General features: G+C 38.4%; 1 protein-coding gene across 6 annotated transcripts in view; it reads left to right on the top strand.

Moving 5' to 3' along the window:
- NALCN (sodium leak channel, non-selective) overlaps positions 1–23,012 on the top strand; it is a 238,908-nt gene that overhangs the window by 24,227 nt on the left and 191,669 nt on the right. For all 6 annotated transcript variants that reach the window (XM_065057850.1, XM_065057839.1, XM_065057844.1 and 3 more), the window contains exons 4-6: positions 7,266–7,349; positions 9,035–9,174; positions 9,862–9,990. In XM_065057850.1, the coding sequence (XP_064913922.1) occupies positions 7,266–7,349; positions 9,035–9,174; positions 9,862–9,990 (353 nt within the window). The remainder of the gene's footprint in view (positions 1–7,265; positions 7,350–9,034; positions 9,175–9,861; positions 9,991–23,012) is intronic.

Raw genomic sequence — 23,012 nt, 5'->3', positions numbered from 1 at the left:
TAGAGTAACTTTGTTTTGTGTGCTGTAACATCAAGTGATTTTTCCAAGGTTTTTCTAGCATAGAATAACAGATTACTATAAATATTACATTACATGTTATGACAAAGATAAATTATGCACAATGTCATGTGGCACTTGGAAGCATCTGACGGTGGAGCAGTTTAGTACAGTACGTGAGTATTAACAAATGGAACTGGTTTAACTCAGTGATGATAAAGTAATATTACACCCACTATAACTGTTTAGAGTTAAGCTTCACACCACAATTCTAATTCCATTGGCTGTTACAAATCAATTGCTGTTATGTGAATATATTTTAAATAAGTTCCTTCACTGTAAATGAAGACGTTCTTATGAGAAAAAGAAGACATACAGAAATGAGAAGCTGTACCTTCCCTTATTGCTCCTTTTTTTTTTTTTTCAAATACAGACTTTTTTTTTTAAAAAAAATAAAAGGTGGTTCATTTTGAAGTGATGCTGTCACTCCTCCAGAGAGGTAACTTGAAGGTGACCCCTCATTTTAAAATATGCCAGTTTTTCTTTGGTTATTGACGTGGGCTTACCTAAACAATCATTCACAATTTCGTTTCCTGCATGGATCATCATTTTACAGTTATAGAAGTAGTTTGCACTAAAGGATGGCTTGTATTGGTTTTATTTGCTGTTGTATGATAAAATGCTTCAGGTTGAATTTTTTTTGTCATGCAGAGTAGAAGATGGACTTTAAGTGGGTAGCACGTCTGAGAGTCATCTGTCTGTCTGAGGTCGTGTGCCAGTCCTGAAGGCAGCTGAGGAGTCGTAAAGTTCTGAAGAAGGAAGAAGGGGGATAATGTTTGACACATGAGCACTTGAGAAACAGTTTTATTTTGGGGGGGCAGAAGAGGAGATTTGAGAACAGAAGTCAGAGACAGCTTTTTTTCTTGATTAGTCTGTATCTTTTCACTGTCTTTTCTGTGTGAGGAAAATGTTGAAAGTATTTGACAGGTTGAGGGCTGGGCTGGATTGCCCACATCAATCTGGAACTAAAACAGACCTGCAGACTGCAGGTTTTTAAGGAAATAGGGAAAGTTTGAGCCAAAAACATAAGGGATGTATGTGTACATGCAACTGGGTAAGAGAAACATACCCTGTGTGTGTGTGTGTGTGTGTGTGTGTGTATCTTTATCTGCATTTGCAGGGGGGAGAGAGAGGTTGGGTAAGGGGCTTCCTTGAGCTCTGATTTCATTTTCTGTCCCACTCTGATCTCCATGTCCTGCAGTGTTTGTGTGGAGTAAGGGAATGGCAGAGGGATGATTTTTGTTCCCCTAACTCAGCTATGCCCTCTTTTCTAGTTTGCTCTTTTTTTGTGTTACAATGAGCATAGTGGAGGAGGAAAAATAATGCTCCTGAATTCTGATTCCCTCTATTCCTTCCATTTCCTCCTGTGCATTTATGCTACTCCTTAAAATGCCAGTAAATGTCAGCCGCCACCCATTAATACTTGTAGCGCTCAACAAAGTAGCCCACAGGGTGATCTGAAGAATTTGCTAGAGTTGTTGATGTGCTTTATTCACCACCAGTAACCATGGTAGAATAGCAAAGCAGCTGCTTGCTACTGAGCTTGCTGGTCTCTTCACATTTGTACCATCTTTCAACTGTCCATCCTGTTTGTCAGAGACTGTGAGGAAAAGTGGATGACAAAGTTCATCTAATGACAGACCCAAGGCTACAGGTTTCCTTTCCAGAGCAGATGATGATAAATCTGATTACCATCAGAGCAAATGTCATATCACTTCTTTTATTTAGCTTTCCCACAGAGGCGTCTGGAGAGAGGTGGGAGGGAAGGAGTCAGAGAACAAGGATGAGAGAGAAAAAGAAATTCCCAAAGGCAAGCATGGAGGCAGAGAAGGCTTTTTGCTCACAGGGATTTACTGTTCATCCTGAGGTGTTCCTGAGATGTTAAGAGATAGAAGCAGGGCAGAAATGACCTGGGAGATGGCTGTGCTGTCATCCAGTTAAGCTGTCTACTTTACCAAAGAGATACTGAAATTGCTTAGCGAAATTAGGAGACATAATCTTCTAGCAGATTGCTTTATGCAATTCAGAAGCTGTTTTCATGGAGTATTTTGTTTGCAGCAAGGTTCATAATGGAATAAACCTTTATTAATAAAAAATATAGTCTGGCTAGTCTTCCCTTCTGGTGCAAGTTAAACTGTAATGGCTCTCATGGAGTGACTACATCAAGTGTTATTACTTCTGCTTGTGTTTTGTGTTGGCTCACATTTCCAATTTGTTAAGTTGTATAAAATTATTTTTTTTCTGTGAACTTGTGTAGCTGCTTCTTAAGGCACCTAATACTGGCTGTTGTTGTTTTATCTTTAATAATGTGCTGGTTACTATTGAGATAGTGTATCTTCTGGCATGTCAGTGCTGTTGTTGAGATATTAGTATTGCATGTGAAAATAAAAAATGAAGAAATGAGCTAATACAGATAATGAGATCAAACAGTACTCAGTTAATGTAATGGCACTAAAATTTATCAAAAACTGGTGAAATAAGGAGAGGGAAGGAAAGTTATTAATTGGTCCTGTTTTTGAATAAGTAAAGAAACGCTAAGGTCTTCTGCTGAACTGGAGGTTTTCTTCCTTATTTATGGCAACATTGCCATAGAAAATTGAGTTTTTATAGGGCAGAGAATATTTTAATTACAGACTGTTATGTCAAGCTTGCTGATGTCTTGGGATGTCACATTTCAGATTCATTCAGATTAAGAGATTTAAGAGAGAGGCAAACTTTTGATCAATTTCCACATGTGTGGTTTACCACGAAAGCCATTTCCATGGTTGTGTACTGGACTAACAGTGATGCTGAGCTGTTATAAATAAATATTGAGGGAAAAGATAGAAGTGTTTCAGGAGAAAGTGTTTGGGGAGGGTAGGAAGGGTATTACAAAATAATGAATAAGCCTCTAGTTAACACAGGAAAAATTGGTCCATCTAACAGCTAAGTATTATTGCTGCTTTGGACATCAGGTTTTTTTATGTATCTTAAAATCTTTTGTGTTTAATAGCTGTTGGTTGGTTAGCTTGGTTTGCCTGGGAGAGGCTCACAGTGAGGGCCCGGTTTGCTGTGCACAAGCCTTCCAAAGGCTGGCCCAGGCCTGCAGTCATGACCTGCATGGGTGGACTGGCATCCATTGCTCTGTCAGAAGCAAATGATTTTGTTGTCTTGATGGACTGTATGTCGTGTACATCATAAGAGAAGTGATTGTGCCACTGAACTTGGCACTGGTGAGGCCCCACCTTCAATCCTGTGTTCAATTTTGGGCCCCTCAACATAGGAAAGACATCGAGGTGCTGGAGGGAGTTGAGAGGAGGGCAATGATGATGCTGATGAGGGGCCTGGAGCACAATTCTGACAAGGAGCAACTGAGGGAACTGGGGCTGTTCAGCCTGGAGAAAAGGAGGCTGAGGGAAGACCTGATCGCTGTCTACAACTACCTGAAAGGAGGTTGTAGCATGGAGGGGCTTTGGTCTCTTCTCCCAAGTAACAAGTGATAGGATGAGAGGAAATGGCCTCAAGTTGTGCCAGGGGAGGTTCAGATTGGATATTAGGAAAAAATTCTTCATGGAAAGGGTTGTCAGGCATTGGAACAGGCTGCCCAGGGCAGTGGTGGAGTCACCATCCCTGGAGGTGTTTAAAAGGCGTTTAGACGAGGTTCTTAGGGACATGGTTTAGTGCCAGAGTTAGGTTATGGTTGGACTCGATGATCCTGAGGGTCTCTTCCAGCCAAAATGATTCTATGATTCTGTGTTGCTGGAGAAGCTTTCAGGACTTGCTGTGCACATTAAAGAGTCCACTGTCCGCCGCAGGCAATAGTATGTTAGCAACTTTAATGACTCTAAGATGTTTGGATTAGTGTCAGTGTGAGGCTTATAGTCTACAGTACTAATTCTTCATCTTTTGGAGATGTTTAGACCACATTTCAAAGACTTATAAACTGTAATGTAAATTGTCTGGGATGGTGCATTCATAAGAAAATGCTAAAACAAACTTTATCAATGATTCTCAGATTTCAGCTGACATGATGAAAAAAGGGTGAGGGATTAACACAGTGCAATACTTCAGCTGTTTTAGGTAAGATGTAACCAGATGTATTTAAATTTTATGTATCTATATTCCTTTCCAAATCTAAGAACAGGCTGCCATTGACTGTGAGTGTAGAATTTCAGCCAAAGGCTTTTTTAAATGTGAATGAAACTCGGTGTTATTGCTATTAATATGTGAGTGCTAGACTGTGTTTAGTCAGAATTAGATTTTTCATGGAAGTAGGACTTGAAGTCAATGTCAAGATTCTTACTAAAAAGTATATTCTGATTTTTGCATTAAGCAGGACGTGGTCTTGCCTTAAAAATGCTTCCAACACCAAATTACATCCCACATGCTAATACACAGTATAAATGCATTCAAGATTCCCCACCATGCCCACTGCCAGCCAAATGACAAACATGAAAAGTATTTAGCCAAAGCGTCTCTACATCCAAAGCCAAAAGGGTCAGAACCTGAACCAAAATGAATAGTTTCTAGAGATGTAATTCAGGTGCCCTGAGTTGCCCTGGAAGCCGCCCTGGCAGGGAGCATGAAGTGGGGGAAGCTGCCCTGGCGTGACGATGAGAGAAGTGAGGTGGTGGAACAGGCTGGATAGTCGGAAGACTGGAAAGGGTTATGATATTTTCCTGTGTAAGGAGAAAACAGCAGAGCTGCTTCAATCATATCACAAGTATTGTGGAGAGAAAAAGCAATTTCTAAAAAAAAACTATTTGGTTTTTAGTGAGTACTTGATGACTTATTCAGAGGAGGTTGAATGGAGGAACTCCTGCTCAAGTTCATGCTCAGATCTGTACAGCCAAACTTCAGAAAAACTTTTTGCTTTACACAAAGGGTGCTTAAGAGAAGAAAAGTAAGTTTTGAAGAGTTCTTCAGTGAGAGAAAGACCAATCAGCATATTTGTTCAGAACCACAACTGAAGGACTCAAGTTGCATGTTGATACAAATCTCACTGGAGATTTGTTCACTAAGAGGGAACAGGGGAGATGAGAGAGGGTTGAGAGATTTAGGGTGTTGGTAGCTGATCTCCCCAGAGATATAGCATTCATTTGCTTCGCAGTTACTGAATGTAAGCACTGAAACAGCTGAGTTTGTTCAACCCCGACTGAAGAGTTTCTCATTAGGTCAGACTTTACTTAGGGAACTTTCTTTACTTAGTCTACTTTCTTCAGAAAGGACAGGTTAAAATTATGATGCAAAAGTTCCTTTTCTGTTGTTTCCCTGATTTGCAGTCTTCCTCCTCTTAATTCTTGGACTGAGAAGAACTGTTAACATCCTCATGTGTTAGAAAATCCTCTGTCTGAAAGCAGCTCTGAAGTTCTCTATCCTTTATTTTTTATTTGAAAATCACTTACTGTATTTTCTTTGTATCTTTTGTTCACTTCTGCCCTGAAGAATTTTTGCAACCTAAATAAAACTTTAAAAAAAAAACCAAAAACAAAAACGTGATTTGTCTCTATTTACAAAATATATCTTGCTGTCACCTACTGGACGGAATGATAAATCATTTTTAGGATATTGCATGTCATTGAAAATATTAGATTAAAACAAAACAGCTTGTCTGTGCTTTTAGAATCAGTGAAAATGCTGAGACATTTAAAAACAAGTACAGGTTGACTGAAATAATGGAAATAATATCACTGAGATAAGAAACAGCGTGTATCAAGCCAGGAATCACGTAACAGGCCAAAGCCCAGTAATTTCTTCAACATTCTTGAGACCTGGCAGTAATTTTTTTCCCCAATTATACCTGTGAAGGGTGGATATCAAACACTGTAGTTTGTATCTGGATTAACACTAAAGAGAGAGAAGGAACCAGATACGTATAGGGCAAGGGAGGGCACGTTCAGTCTGTTGGGAGAAACCTCATTTGGAAAGGGGTGTTAGTGTGCCCTGAGATATACTGCCAATGTCTCTGCATATGTTTTTGCGGCTATAAAACATGAAACTGCGTTATCCACTTTCCTGAGGCCTGGTCTTGTCTGGTCTTCCTTTCAACAAGTTGTCTCTGTATGCATTTGGTCCCCAAATTCCTGTATGTACCATGTGATACGAGAAACTAACTGTGAGCTGTAATCTACCTAATAAAGGTAGATTTTTTTTCCAGTTAATTAAGAAAAGTGTGAGGCATTATCTGCCCACCAAAGAAGTGTTTTTATGGCTTTCAGTGGAGTGCCTGGGTTGCAAATCCTTGTGAGACATGAGGTTTTCCAAGCATGCAAACTGGAACAGTGGTTGAGAATAGTCTAGTATGGATGAAACTGAGCTTTGATGCTGTCTTCTTCATGGTGCATTTTAGGAGTCATCTCTGGATTGGACTCTCACCAAAACCATGCTCAGGTGTTACGTTAGGGAGCTTAGTTGAGGAAGTCAAAAGCAGGGCCGGAGAACAGGTAGGAAGGCATATGGGTCATCAAGGATCTGGTGCTCAGTTTTCTTCCCTGAGTTTCTGTTATTCTCTAGTGCAAAGGTATGCTCTGAATCCTTGTGCTATAATAGATAAGTAATGGAGTGCCAATAATGCCAATGTTGAAAGTTCATGGTACCTGTCATTAACGAAGTCTAAAGAATGGTCATTTTGAGACGGTAAAAAGTTGCTCAGTAAATGTCCAAAGGAACTTAAAAGCCCACACTGTGATGAGATGGTGGTTACTGTCTAGTATTTTGGAAATGGTAGGACGTTTCTGGAGCATGAAAAAGGTTTGAAAACTTATGAAAAAATGAATACAAAATGATACTGATTTGATTGAAGCTGATAAACAATATTGAAATAATTGAACAGCACAATACCAGATTGCTAGCATTTTACACTAATCTTCCTGTGCAAGTATTTTGTGATGGGCAATACAGTGGAAAGGTGAGTCCAGTGTCCATTTTTTCTATGTATTTTGGTTTACATCAAAGTGTAAATAATAGGTTTATTTATCAGTTCTTTTTGGTGCAAGCTGACAAGTATCGCACAAGAATGAAGCCACCATTTATTCACCCAGGAGATGCGTTTATATGTTTCCAGCACATTCCAGCCCAGATACCGGGCTTTTGGAGTCTTTTAAAAGTGGCATTTTTAAAAGGGTACAGAGAAGACTTTACCTTCTTTCAAGAACTTTTTTTTGTGGTGTTTGTAAATCCTGACAGTAAACCAAGAATTGTTAACCTCTTAGCTTTTGTGTCTCTTGTAGGGTGACAGCTCCTATGTAAAGGATCGTTGGTGTGTGTTTGATGGATTCATGGTCTTTTGTCTTTGGGTGTCACTGGTTTTACAGGTAAATATTTCACTTGCCTTTTTCAATGAATAGTTCCTTAATTATGAAAAAGACATGGCACAACTAAATAATTATGAGCTGTGGAAGTATAGCTGTACATGGGTCAAATTGGTTTTAAAGAAACTGCTGAATTCAATAACTTCATAATTGCACATTGCAGCATATCTACATTAATAGTAGAATTTATCTTGTTTCATTTTTGTTATTGAGAAGTTACACAATAATCTGAAACTTTTTACCATAAATCCTCTGCACAGGAGGGAGAAGAATCTTCAGAGAGCCATTTATCTCTTACTCCATGTGACAGTTGTGCTTATCCCCTTTCCATTGAGTCTAGCAGGATGCCATGGTGACTGGTTTAGGCAACTACAAGCTGAACAACTCCAATAATAGATGTTTGCCATGCTGTAGGCATATTGATATGGTGAGTGGAGGGGTTTCACATAGTATGGCCCAGACCTAACAACACCTTTTCCAAAATTCAGGTTAAAGCACAATTGAAAACAACAACAACAACAACAAATTTGGAAACAATTTGATAAATTTTTGTAAGGAAGGGAGCTTGGGCGTGTTGCAAAAAAAGGTACAGTGTTAAAATACAGGTGAAATTGACTCCTGCAAACCAATCGGCCCTTAACCACAGCCAGTTTTTTGATTAAGAACAGACTGAAGACTGTGAGAGTGGGCCTGCAATAGAATAAGGATTGTAAAAATTCTGTAGTGGTTGCTGTTAGGCATAACTTATCCACTTCTGACAAATTTAAGACAAATTGTAATTTTCTGCTTCTTACACAGGGGAAACTTTGGTGCATGGTGTATACATGTAGAGTGAAGGTTGATCATTACAGATGAGCCCTGTTGATTATCCAGTTTATGCACTGCCAGGTTCCCTCTCCATTTTCTGAGTACTTTGAGCAAATATTAAATTAAGCAGCTAGAGAGTGAAAGACAAGGATTAAAACAAGACATTTTCACCCACTCATTAAGCTAAGCAGTCATTATGGAACGCCAGACCTGTCAATGTATTAAGGAAGTGATTCCCAGCTCTGTGCCTTGCATGAAATTCGTGTTGTAAGTAGCGTCTAGGAGAAGAACATACATGGTTTTCTTGTGCACTTGGAATTAAATGGAGAATTTATAAGCATGTTGTAACTCATAAGGCAATCTGTGTATATGTGCTTTTATATCCTAGTAAAAACCTTAGTGGTGTGCAACATCAACATATAGTGATTTTCAGATTTGGAAATGTAAATTATTCACTTTTAACAAAATTGTGGGGAAACTTGAGGGGTAGGACTAACACAGAAGCAGGCAGCTGACGCAAGCTTGCACAATCTTCTTGAGTTGTTTGAGACAGAAGCATTATGAACATAGGCGGAGTGTATTTTTGGCATTTCATTAGGATAACTAAGAAATGGATTAAAGGATTTACTAAGACTTTTCTTTTAAAAAGCATTGACAAAATGAACTCTAAACCAAGAGAAGATTGAAAATGAAAATAAAAATCATGTATAGTGTTTATAGTTTTAAAGAGTTCTGTAAATGAATACAAGAATAAGACAGGGTCATTAAGAAAACAAACAAGTAAACAAACCCACCCCCACCCCCCCCCCCCAAAAAAAAAAAACAACAAAAAAACCCCAACGCAAAACAAAACAAAAACTTCTGGATTCTTTTGTTTTTAGGTGTTTGAAATTGCTGAAATAGTTGACCAGATGTCACCTTGGGGCATGTTACGGATTCCACGACCACTCATTATGATTCGAGCATTCCGAATATATTTTCGATTTGAGCTGCCAAGAACTAGGATAACGAATATCTTGAAGTAAGTAAGACTTTTTTCTGAAGAACAAGAGAGAAAATTTCGGTTTTGACTTGAAGGACTGACTGTGCAGCTCAGAGAATGATCCTTCATGCCTAATTCTTCCTGAATTTTAGTTCTGGCCAAAAAATTCTTGCTGTTTTCCATACCTAAGGAATCATCAAGTTTCCTGGAAAATTATCAAAACTATCAAATATTTAAATAAATCTTGAAACATTTTGCTAATAACTGTAGCCAGCAATGTTCAACCAATGGCAGTAAATTCTGTTCCATTAATATGGGCACTTAATAATCCAAGTGAATACTCTTAGTAGGGTAATATTCATAAATGAAAATACATGAGTGCATGCCCTAACCATTACAGTTATGAGTGTACATGCATTGGTATATGGGCAGAAATGCTCACATGCCAGCAAACACAGCTAAGTATGTTTGGTACAGCATGTAGTAGCAAAAGCCATGTAATGGTGACATGAAAGAGGGTTTTTTTGTCTTTATTTAATATCAGCTTTACTTCTCTGTATAAGTCATTAGATGGTATTTCACAAAAGCTGAGCTTTATACATTTTTTAAATTTTCTGCAGGATGAAATACTACTTTCTCTGTTTGAGCACGTATTTTATGCTGGAGCTTTTCAGAGGAGGCTTCACATAGCCTGTGAATTCAGTGTCATATTTATCTTTTTGCCAGGCGTTCCGGAGAGCAAATCTGGAGCGTTTCAATTTTCCTTCTGTTCTTTCTTCTCCTGTATGGGATCCTGGGAGTGCAGATGTTTGGAACGTTCACATATCATTGCGTGACTGACGACACGCAACCAGGGTGAGTTTAGCCTGTGCAGGCATGATGTGGGGCTGTTATTTCAGTGCATGGATATAAATGCAGTTAGCATCAGTGGGTGTGAAATGGACTTAATGAATTAAAGATAGTCCTCTAAAATACAATAAGATAAATTGGGGAAATAAAAATGTTAGAAATTCCAAAAAATACTAATTTTAACTGCAACAGAGAGATTGCAAATTACGCCATTAGGCTGCAGTCTGAGTTTGGGGACAAGTGAATGTGTCTGTGTGTAGGGGAGAAATATCAGGAGAGCAGAGGAGGCTTTATGAGGAGCATTGCCACTTGCAGCTGGTTCGAGTCACTGATGATTCATCATCTTTTGCTGTATTTTCTGACCCAGACTGTCTGGGTGTGAGGTCAAACCAAAAGGGCAGAGCAGAAGTATCCCTAGAATCTCATACCCTTTCTGAATTAAGAAGTCACTAGGATGTGATGCTCAGATTTTAAGACCCTTTTTACCCAGCCTTTGGATTAATGATCAATATTTTACACTGGTGATCATGTTGGTTTTGATTCAGCACATACTTAAACACAATATCTTGAAGTACAGTCTAGCCTCTTGTCACTGGGATGACTCATAAAATCACAGATAAGTATACTCTTACATCTAGTTGAAGATGCTCCTGCTCGTTGCAGGGAGGTTGGACTAGATGACCTTTGAAGGTCCCTTCCAACCTACCCATACTATTCTATGACTCTGTGTCCTGTTGACCTGAGAGCTTAACAGCATTACGTTGTGAAATTCTGTTACATCTATTTCTTCGTTTTGTCCCTGCTTCTTTGGATAGGAAAATCTTAGCTCTGGAGTTGTAGCCTTTGCTTCGGTCAAAATTGGATCCTTTTATTCTTGTATTGAATTTGTCAGAACATAAATAGACTAGATGTTACAAGAAAGCAAAACACCACTTAATCTGCCATTGTACTGAATATAAAGTCTGGTTATTGTAAAACTGTGTGTTAAAGATTTTTCTAAACTAGGGCCTATAAGCTATCAAATACAAAGTGAGGTTATTAAAAATGCCAGATACAGAAAAGGTTACAAAATGGTTTGAGAGTATGCCAGACATTGTGTAGTATTTTGTTAAATGAAAAAAAAAAAAGGCTTTTGGATATTTTCTTATTTATTTGGTCTAAACTGTAGTAAAATATGGGGCTGATCTTCAACTGGACTGGAAATGAGATATTTCATTCTGACCTTTTCTCTTTATTTAGAGAAAAGCTTTATGCCACAGATGTTTTTATAGTTTCCCATAGACATAGGGGGGGGCGGGGGGGCTGCGGGGAAAGCCTTAACTCCTTTTTCTCTCAGTATCAGCGAGTGTATATATTTTTAGCCATTTGAAAATTAGAAATCTAATTTACTTTTTAGGTACCATGGATAGGCACCTTCAGAAAGTAATTAATCACTTTTGCCATCTCCAAACCAGAACTGTAACTTTAAATGGCTCCCATGGTTGTGTATGAAGATTATAGTCACACTGAAAAACAGTTTTTCCTTAGAAGTGCTGCCTCATTTATTCTGACAAATGAATGGTGCTTACACAAAGAACAATGCATTTTTTTTTCTCTGTTGCTTGACATGTGGACTTATACTTTACTTTTGGCATACTGCTTATTCCTACTCTGAAAACACTTCTTTCTTCTTCTTGTCTCTAACATTCATCATTTTACCTTGTGAACACGTACACATATCTGATCCTTTTTTTTAATTTTGGAGAAATGCAATGCAGAAGCTCTGGGTGGAGTTAGGCAGAGCCTTTTTACTTAGGTCAGGGCTGATCTTCCCAGAGCTGGCTGCAGAATTTATAGGAACAACCATCATGGACTGGGGAAATAAATACAGAGAAAGAAATAACATTTCTAAAGCCAAAAGAGGGCAATTTAGAGGCAGACATTGGTCCAAAATATAGTTAGAAAGGAGGTGGCATGCAGCTTCTAAATCCAGGAGTTTATTACAGAATCACAGAATGTTAGGGATTGGAAGGGACCTCAAAAGATCATCTAGTCCAATCCTCCTACCAGAGCAGGAACACCTAGATGAGGTTACACAGGAACATGTCCAGGCAGGTCTTGAATGCCTTCAGAGAGTAGGAGACTCCACAGCCTCCCTGGGCAGCCTGTTCCAGTGTCTGTCACCCTCACTGAGAAGAAGTTTCTTCTCAAATTTAAGTGGAATCTTTTGTGTTCCAGTTTGTACCCATTACCCCTTGTCCTATCATTGGTTGTCACCAAGAAGAGCCTGGCTCCATCTTCGTGACACTCACCCTTTATATATCTGTAAACATTAATGAGGTCACCCCTCAGTCTCCTCTTCTCCAAACTAAAGAGACCCAGCTCCCTCAGCCTTTCCTCCCCTTAATCATCTTTGTTGCCCTACACTGGACTCTCTCCAGCAGTTCCCTGTCCTCCTTGAACTGAGGGGCTGAGATGTTGTACAGCACAAAAGAACAAAAATTGCCTAAGCAAATTTTACTTTTGTCTTTGAGGTACAATTTCTCAACTTTATAATGAGAATTTAACATTCTTCGTCCATCTCAGGTGGTTCTGTTCTAGGCAACGGAGAGTGGCAAACGTTGGCTGTACTCAGCCTGAAATAACTTCAGAGACTTTAATGAGCCACAGCTGTAAATACTCAGTATTTCTGCAAACCAGATCTCAGGCTCCCCATTCAAGATCAGAAAACAAAAAGCATCCAATTAGTGGCAACCTGTGAGAACTTTAATTTTAGTTGATTTGCCTTGTATTATGCAGAATTCTATGGCAAGCAGCAAGGGTAAAATCTTATTATTGAGGTCAAGACTTCAGCTATTTCAGAAATTTTAGAAATCACTTTTTTGTTGTTTTTAAAGTCTACTGCCTTCTGAATTATTATTATAAGGGAGGCGGGTGTCTTTTGAAAACAGCGTCTTAAAATCTTGCTATTCTTTTTTTTATTTGAAAGGACATGGCAGCCTCATCAGACACTCATTGCCTCTTTGACTGCTGCAAGTTCTTTTATCTTTCCATCTTCTGACGCCCACACTGCCTGACCTCCTGTCTCTCCACCTCCTCAGTCATTTTCTAATGTTAACTCTGACAAACAGAAATACCGAAGTGAGCTAGCTGCAGTTTGAGTTTTTCATTCCATCAGTGAAATCAGCAAAATCTGACTTCCTTCCAAAGGCTGAAAACTTTTCCTTCTGTTTGATGATAAATCTTTTTTTCCCCCCTCATTCTTATAATCTTTATTTTGCCAGACTTTTTTTCCCCATAGGGATCACTGTCTTCTTCCTAGACAATTTTCTCACCCTGGTGATTATTACTTATCTTTTTACAACTGTGCTGGCACAGCTTTTCCCCGATGATTTCTCCAACCAGTGTGTCTTTTCTTTTTCTGCCAGTAAGCAGTATATTACACGGATTTTCTTAGTATGGATCTTCTTTAGTTGCTTGAAAGACACGTTATGGTTGGAATGTAATGTATATTTAATCCAATTATCTAGGTAAGTCCATACAATATAAGCAGTTGGACAGATTATTTTGTTATATCTGAGATTAATTTCAAAGAAGTGAACAAACATGGGGAAAATAGGTTGTATTCTTGAATCTACTGTAATTTCCTTTCAGGCACCTCCAGTACACAAAAGGTACTTCCGCAAGGACAGGAGAGAGGAATTATTTCCAAACTTTCACTCTGCTTTCACTCTGTTAGAGTATTTTATGTGTCCTCATACATTATCTACGGAGTTTTTCTTTGTTTTTATTACTAAGACATGTTTGACTACACACAAATGCTTGTGTACTGCATTATTAGGTTATATTTATTCCACAACAGTAAATTTTCCTTTTGTAATTTTCAGCCTGCATGGGAGCCAGGGGAAAGGAAGCCTTCCCTCATCAAAACGAAGAAGGCTAATATGGCTAACTGCCATAAAATGTAGTACTTATCTATTTCTTCTGCAAAACTCATTCTTTAAGGGCCTTTTTTAACACTTTCAGTAGGGTATAGTTTGAATATTTCTGTAGACCTGTCTGCCTTGTTATCATGGCAGTCAGTTTAAAATCCGTCTTTGCAAGATTTCTCGTTTAAAGTAGGAACTGCCTAGGAAAACAGATAAGAAAAATAATTACCGATTAATAGAAAGATCTAAGAGTCCTTGGTAATTTTTCCATCTGTCTATGGATGGGGCCTGAAAATGTCAGAAAACAGCTTCAAAGCCTCTGGAGCTGAAAGTTCACCACAATATCTAATAGAGGAAATAAATATGATTAAAAAGAACAAAAGAGATTTGAGATACTGTCACACATCGGCAATGGAAAACAAGAATGAGTAATTGGATTTCTGAGAAAGGGAAGAAATCAAAGACCAAGCCTGAAAAATCAATGTAACAGGACTTCTTTAACAGGACACATTAATTTATTGATGCTAGTTGAACAACTGGAACTGCTTTAATGTTGCCTTTGTGATTTATTCACAATCTCTGTTAATGGTGATATGTCACTAGTGTAAACTCATCAGGGAGAAGAGAAATAGAAGAAATCTTACTTTTCCAGGCCTGATGTTTTTTAGATCCCAAGCAAAATCAAGAAAAAGACAACATCAGACTGAAAGGGAAGTAGTTCAGTCTAAATGGGATCCTATAAAAGGATGGAAGAGAGTGCTGAGGTGGTGGCCAGTATTGGTGCCCAAGGGAAGTGGTTTTCAGGAGTGGACTCTCCTCACTTTCAGAAAGCAGAAATCCCGATTTTGTCTAGAACTGTTGCACAGTCAGTTATCCAAAGCAATTGGGCTGTTTATTCATTTCACACAGACTTTCCAGTGTTTTTGGTTGCCCAGCTCCATTTTGATGGAGAAAGTGACCTTTTAATGAAGGTCACTGTTTAATCACAAGAGTGATTGGAACCCAATAACCTCAGCAATTGCTGTCTCAGTAATGACATATGCTTCCTGTACTAAGATTTGGAGCCATTTGGGTTTACACAATTCTTTGTCCCAGTAAAGATATCAAAATTTATTGAACTTCTACTCAGCCTGTCAACCTTTATGGGATTTCTCTCCTTCTCTGGCTAGTAAATACTCCTTTTGAGTAAGCTGGAGTGAATTTTATAGACTACGGTGAAAGAGGATGAGGATAAGCACCAGGATTTTAAAAGTATAACTGCCACATCTCTGCAACTACCACAATGCCAAAAAGTCCCATATTTGGCCCCCAGATTTTTACCTTATAGTTGCTGTACAGAATTAAGACGCAAGGAGTACTGAATTTTCCACAAGAAACCTGCAGGAGGCTGGGGTGCCCCAAGTCAGAAGATTGTCTAGTATATTATAAAATTGAGGGAAAAACAGAATTGTAACAGTACTCTGTACTGAATCTGCCAGGTGGATGATCAGGTGTTTTTTTTTAATAGAAGGGAAGCTAGAAAAGTTCTCTTCTTTAGATTGCAAGAGGACACCAGACAACCAATGGATGTCTGTGGATGTCCTGAGGTTCAAGGGTCACACAGCAGTTACCACTGAGCAGTACATTTCCCTTAGCCTGGAAACACTGTGAGGAAGAGTCACCTCTGGATAGGCACGCCATTACAGGAAAACAGTAAGAAAGAGGTTTTAAATGAGACTTCAGCTCTGTTTCCATGAGTGATGTGTCTCATAGGTTGTTTTTAAAGCCAGGTGACTATTTCCAGTCTTGTACTGTTTTCTGGAAGCTGAATGTGGTGATGAAATTTGAGTCCTGTCCCAGTCCCTTGGATTACTGCAGTTTGAAAAGGTCTGCGAAATGCTGGAGTGTTCATCCAGAGATACTTATGAGCAGACCGAAGCTATCAGCTCAGCTATTTTATTATTTCTGAGAACTTGTGGAAGGTGGGTGATGAACTGGAAGGCACTAAAACAGCAGAAGTTTAAAAAGGAGGAAGGGGTAAGAGCCAGGGAAAGAAATGCCAGGTAAGCTTAACTTCTAGCCCTGAAAGAATTCTGTAGTGAATAAACAACAATTTGTAAGCAGCTAGAAGATAATAAGGAAGTAAGTAGCAGCTAATATGGGTTTGTCAGGAATAAACCATATCAAACCAATATATTTATCTATGGCACGGTAACAACCGCATGAATTGGAAGAAGAGTGGATGTCATATCTTTATTCTAGGAAGACTTTGTAACAGTCTCACAGGACATTTTTGTAAGCTGGCAGGAGAAGCATGATTAAGGTGAAAATAATCATTGAATGTGCACAAAACTGCTTGGAAAACATGCTCACTGAGTTGATATTAATGGCTTGTCAGAACAGAAAGAGCAACGATCCACGTAAGTCTGTCTTGTGCAATTTGGAGGTTTCATTAATATCCTGAATGATGGCAGGTAGAATATACTTATTGTGCTGAGGATGACATGATGTTGGGAGGGACTGCAAACATTTTGGAAGGCAAGATTAGAATGAAAATGATCTTGACAAATTGAAGGCGCATTCTGAAAAAACTGGATGGAAGTCAGCAGGGACAATATTCTGCACTGAGACAAGATGAGCTCTACAAATACAGCATTGTGAATGACTGTTTAGGAGGTAGTTCTTCATAAATTTATTTGGGAACACAATGGAGGAACAGAGTGATGGAATCGTGCTCTTGTAAAAATGTATGGCTTGTAGTATCAGACAACATATATACATCAGTTGAAGAGAGTCTAAGGGAGGTGAAAAGGCAATGAACTTATATCTGTAGAGCGGAGCTGATACCGAGTGTTTGGCAGTTTTTTAGCTCAACTCAAGAGAAGTAGTAGACACATAACAGATTTTGGGTGAATAAAAGCTGTTGCACAGAGAAAAGGTGTCTGGTCTCTGTTTCTGTACTACCACTGGATTAAGAAATACTTGTATTAAAGTTCAGGAAGAAAAATTCTGGTTAGATAGGACATCAGGAAAAACTGTGTAGTGGTAGGGATAAGGCAGCCCTGGAGATTGTTCCTTAGAGAGGTTCTGAACTTCCCAACTGAGGATCTTTAAAACAGGCTGTGGGAACTTCTCTTGGGAAAGGCAGAAATAGTCTGGGCCAGGGAACTATATTTAGTGTGCTGTTGAAGGTTCCTATCCCACCATATTTTTCTATGATTCTCTGTGTTTCTTCCTGACATAACGAAAGTCAGGTATCATTATCCTCAGCATCCAAAGAGCTCTTGCCCTTGCTACATCTCTTTTAAAGAGGACCACATTGAAAGTGGGAAAGATTGGATGCAGAAATGGAACTATTGTATGTCAGGGCAGAGGTGAGAGTGAGTATGGCTTGCTCTACCCTGTTATTTTTTCTCTTTCTGTATAAGTAAAATTTGCAGTTGGGGTGAGAGCATGTTCTTGAATGTTGCACTTTCATTTTTTGTCTTGTCCCACATGACATATCCAATTCTCTCACCAAAGTGTGAGTCTTACTATCAGAGGTATTATTTTTCCTTTTCATTTTACAGTAACATAAACTATGTTCCTACTCAGTCTTTACACAGAACCACCCCCCCCCACCACTGCTTTTAAAGCCACTTATCTAGTCAGTCCTTCAGTCTCCCACGCTCTCTCTCTCGTATAAGAAGAATTTTATATAGATTTAAATAAATTTCCAGAAAAGCCCCCAAATCCAGCGTCACTCCTTATCTCTTTTGCATAGAACAGACTCATCAGCTGCCATTATAGTTGATGAACCATATTGTTGGTACTTGACACACATACACCACATTCTCTCTTTTCCAGTGCCTAAAATACTTTACAGATTTATAATTTACTGCCCACCCTCTCCCTTCCAGCTCCTTGTCTTCATCCCTGTCCTCCTGGCTCACCTCAAACAAGGGCTTGGCTTCCCCTCACACTCTCACCTGATGTTGGGCGCTTTCCAAGGCAGCAGGAACAAGTGTTCTTACCTCTCACAGCTTGATCTTTTAGGCTGTTGCCTCTCTTTTTTGATCTTCATGGCCATTGCCTAGGGGCAGTGTTAAATCTACAATCCAGACCAATTTTTTGTAAACCTTCTACCTGGCAGGTTAATGAGAAGTGCTCTTCAGCTGGTATTTGAAGAAGAAACTTTGGTTAGAGACTGTCAGTGGCTAATTTAGTTTTCTCTCTCAAACTGGGTAGGCTTGAAGGCCAGACCAATTTGGACTTCTACATTTGAGTTTCTTGGAGCCCCAGCAACATTTCAGTTCCCTTATTGACAAAATTATTTGACCTTACTGGAGGTCTACAGCTGCATGTTTTAAAGATATTGTTCTCTGTAATGCCCTGTCAATGAAACCCTTTAACCAGCTCAAACAGCAATCCAGTTCTGGCAGTAAGTCTTCCTGTCACCCTTGTGTACCAGTCATGCTGTAAAATGGAGAGATCAAACTGCTTTCTCCTGGGTAAAGTGAGGACTTTGGTGGAACAACCCATTCTGTCATCAAATGCCAAGTAGTTTCCATTTGGAGCGAGCTGAATGATGTTGAAAATTTGTTCTTAGGTGCTCAGTGGTAGCAGCCCCTTTCTTTTGCTATACTGAGTCGCATCTCCTGCCACTTCAGATGTTGCGTTAGTGACTGGTCTGTGTAAATGCATTTGATGACATCGTGTGTAGGGGCTTGACACTTCGCAACACAAGCTTTAGGTGGAAATTTGTTTTGCGTGTAGTTCAGATTTGGATTCGGGGCAGTATTCTTTTATGATGCTGAGGATTACCGTGTCTTGTGCCTAAGCAGAAAGTTTGCAGAGACAGAACTGCACAGTGCAGTGGTCCAGAGAGCCAGGGAAACCTCCCCTGCTCTCTGGTTGTAGCTGACTCTGCTCTTGAGGGTGATGGGTCCAAAAATGCTTGTGAGCTTTGGTGGAAGTGAATCTCAGCTGATCTTCAGGCTTCTGATTTTCAAATCCTACAGCGCAGTTTAGGGAGCTTATGCTTTCCCTATAGCTGGTAGCCAGCTATTCAGAAGGTATTTTTCTATATTTAATTCAGGTAAGTCTGATATGCAAATTTAGGTTTTTTGAAGTGATCCTGAACATACTTTAAAATCAAAATGCATGCAGTCTTCATACTGTTTCATATATTTCAGTTCATGTCCTTGCATTTTAAAAGAGAACAGAGGCATTTTTCGTACTTTCTTTTAAATTCCCTAAGGAAATACTTTCTTGGGTTGTAACAGATACCATAGATATGAGATCACTTCAACTTGTAAATTAAGTCTAATTTGATACACCTTGGTGAAACGCAGATTCATGCAAGCTACCTAGATTTGGTTTTAACTCTTCCTGTTTATTTCCTATGTATTAGCACTTAGAGTGACAGCCTCCTCCATTGTGCAAGTGCCATTAATTCAGTTGTCTTGATCCCTGTAAAACAAATCTTGCATTAGCATACCTATATTGCAATTGCTATTTGAGTTCTGCTCCCTCATGACTGATCGTAGCAGTCATAAAAGTGGGCTGTCATGGATTTGTTATGCCATGTGGTGTTTGATAAAATCTCGAAATAGTACTGTTCCTGCATATTACTACGAAAACAAATCCATACTGGAACTTCTGAAAATTTTCTTCTTTGAGCTTTGCTTTCTAGTGCCAGGACATACATTCCAGCACTATATACAGCAGAGTTATCTTCTTTTACTCATTTTTCTGTGGTTAACTTTGGTGGCTTTGTTACTCAGAAAGATAATGACAGAGTGATTCACATTTAATTTCCTCTAATGAGATAAGAACAGGAGATTTTTCTATAGTATAGATTATTTATTTATTTATTTATTTCCTCTAATGCCAGTAAGTAGTGATCAAACCAACAGGTTGTCAAAACTGTTAAGTAACCGCAACCATCCTGTTTTCATTTGGGCAATGACAGCACTGCCTTTGTGTAAAATAAGCCGTCTGCCCTGAGTACGGCATCATCTGCTTTTGATTTTAATACCCACATTAGGAACCTGAATGCCTTGAATTCCCTCTCTGGCTATCAGAGAGAGAAAGATGCTTCTGGAGCATTGCTGAACCCACCGACCTCCAAATCTCTGGAGACGTGTTTCTTTCTGTCTCTGTTCATTGCCTAAAATGAGGTGGGATAAGTCACGACAGCAGGGCTGCAGCCTTTTATTGTGCAGCTCCTTGTAGTGATTCAGCTAAGATATGCTACATCTTTGAATTTTCCCATCCCAAAATGTGAGATAACGTTGGTGATTTAATTTGAACCTCTTAAAAATGTCTGCGCTGTGAATACAAATAGATGGAGTGTCAGAGGCACATTTTGTACACCTTAACTTAGGTCATGGATGAAGCAAATTGAACAAAAGATCTGAACTGAATGGTAAGTTATAAAAATCTTTGTATCTTGGGGCAAATACACTGAAAGACAATATATTAGCAGTAGTAAAATACTGTAGTATCTATATAGTGAATTTAGAATTGAAGGAAACAATTGGATCATCTAGTCAGATTTCATTTTGTTTCCTCTCTGTGAAACCGTACAGCTTGGTTCTGACTCCAGCGTGTGTCCTAGGTATGTATCTATTTTCAATTAGTTGGAAGAAGAACAATTCATAAGCAAGGGAACTTTTTGTTCATATAAAAAAACATATTTCACTGTTAAAAAATGTTCCTAATTCATCATCTTAATTTGTCTGGCTTCAACTGTTAGCTTTCTGTTCTTGTTATACCTTTTTTATGCTAGATTACACAGAACTTTAATTCCCAGTATTTTCTCTGTGTGAATCCACTTACACACACAAATTGAGGCACCTGTCAATATGCTTTTTAATAAACTAACATTAGTTAGCTCTTTAAGTCTCTTACTGCAAAGCGTGTTCTCCAGTGTTCTCATTTTCATTTTTTTGGTGTAATTTTCTCATTTAAAAAAATATTTTTTTAAATATAAACAAAAATCCCTTGTGTAATATTAATCATAATTTGTATGAGTGGCACACAGGGACATTAATTCATTGTTGTTTTCCTTGTACAGTCTGGGACAGCGCTGTTGATGCCTTGTCATTATATTATTGGGACAAATAGGAGAGGATGCCCTATTATGTCCCCTCATCTCACACTCTCATGTAACATCTTTATTCTGTCATATAGTATCTCCATTTTGTTTTATCCATTTATTCCAGATGCCATAAGCTATAAGGTTTGCTTTCAGTGATCCTCCCTCTGTAACTTTGTATTTGGCTGTATTAAAGCACATTTTGATTTATTGGATCCAGGTAACTAAATGATCCTGATAACTTGTCAACCTGCCCTGTCATCATTGTTATTTATGTTTCTATCCATATTCTTGATTTTATATCTGTTTCTCCCTCATTGATTCTGGTAGATCATGATGATGATTTCACTGGCAAGTATTTTTCTGGCATGTCAGTTTATCAGTTTTCAGCCCATTTAGGATGTGCTTTATGGATATTATATAGTGCCAATTTTTTAATTGGTCATGTTATTGAATGAATTGCTTTATGTATTCTAAGATAGGAAATTTTATTGGTCAAATCTGCAATCTTATCAAAATCATGTTAGTTTGAAGAGAATTATTTTCTCTAAATGCATCTACCTGCCATTAATTACATTAAAATTCTTTACTCTTTATCAATTAGACTTTGTATCAGCTTGCTCTTTCTTTTGTCTTGGTTGATGCCAGGCTAATCAGCCATGCTGCTTGTTTTATAAAAATTAATGACACATTAGCATTCTTCTGGAATTTCCCTGCTATTTCAAGATCTATTAAGAATTAATAGAAGAGATGAGAGATGCCCTCAGTTATTTGGGCCTCTTGATTTGAATATAATTATCCCCAGCAGATCCTATCTGATATTCTCCTCAGTTACTAATTCTTGAGTAGTGAAATCTGTGTTTGCCAAATTAAAATGTAAAATATGGAATGTTGCCAAAGCTTAAGCTTTCTGTTTGTAGTGTTCCTAAAGTCATGAGACCTTTAAGCATGGCCTATCTTATCTTTTAATGTGATAAAAATAACAAATAGACACCAGAGACAATCTGTTACCAGAAAATTTTGAAAGCTTTATAGTTATAATTACAGATATAATTATGAGAAACATTAAATATGGATGAAGTTTTCACACTTACAGTTTAAAAGATAAAACAGATTTTGTTCTCAGATTAAAACCAGGAAACTGATTCTGTAAGCATGGTACATGATAACTTTAGACCTAAGTTTGTCTAAAAGTAAAACATAACATTTAAAAATTACCCTTGGGAATGCTAAGATTATAAAATATCAGAGGAATAATTGTGCCTAGACATATCTGTAATCCTTAAGCCAGAGAGGTACTCTCTGAAATGTCTTTAACTGTCACCAGTGGTTTTTGGGTTATATTGTTATGGGATTATCTAGAACCTGTAATGGCTCTGGCAGCAGTGTTGACTTACGTTGCAGTCTCTTTCTGCACAAACTAGAAGATCTGTCGGTAGAACTCAGCTACAGTCTGACTCCCCTTCACTTAAGTTAATGGTTATGTATGTGTCTGACCGCAGTGGCAAGAGAGTTAGCTGACAGTGAGTACGCTTTGAAAAAATATATGCCCAATAATAATGATAAAATACTGCTGCAAATTTTAGAAATATCAGTGTCACTGATTTATACATTAATATCTTCCTTGTTAAGCTGAGGTCATAATGTGGTAATAATTATGAAAATTATCAATAGAGGGCTTTGTGAAAGAAACAAAGTACTCGAAAGTATTATAACACAGTACTATTAATCTAACAGTTGTGCAGGAGTGGCTGTTGTCATTGTTAGGTCTTTTTGTAAAAAGAGCAGTAGTGTGAGGAAGCAATCTAGAAACCATCTGTTCATTACACTTGTATGTTCCGAGCTTCCTGTTGGAGATAATGGACTTGATTAGGTTAGCACAGGAAGAATTAAGATACGGATTTGGGAATAAAAGTCACATTTAAAAGGACAAACAAAAGGAAATTTACCTAGGTGCTTCGATTGCTTTCACAGTTACCAAGCAACAAATAAACCTTTCTCCCTTTTATTTTTTACAAAGAGTCAGATAAAAGCCAAGCAGTTTTCCATCTAGGCTTCCT

Source organism: Columba livia, chromosome 1 (genome assembly GCF_036013475.1).
Source record: "Columba livia isolate bColLiv1 breed racing homer chromosome 1, bColLiv1.pat.W.v2, whole genome shotgun sequence".
Lineage (NCBI taxonomy): Eukaryota > Metazoa > Chordata > Aves > Columbiformes > Columbidae > Columba > Columba livia.
This window is presented reverse-complemented; position numbering and strand designations above follow the sequence as displayed.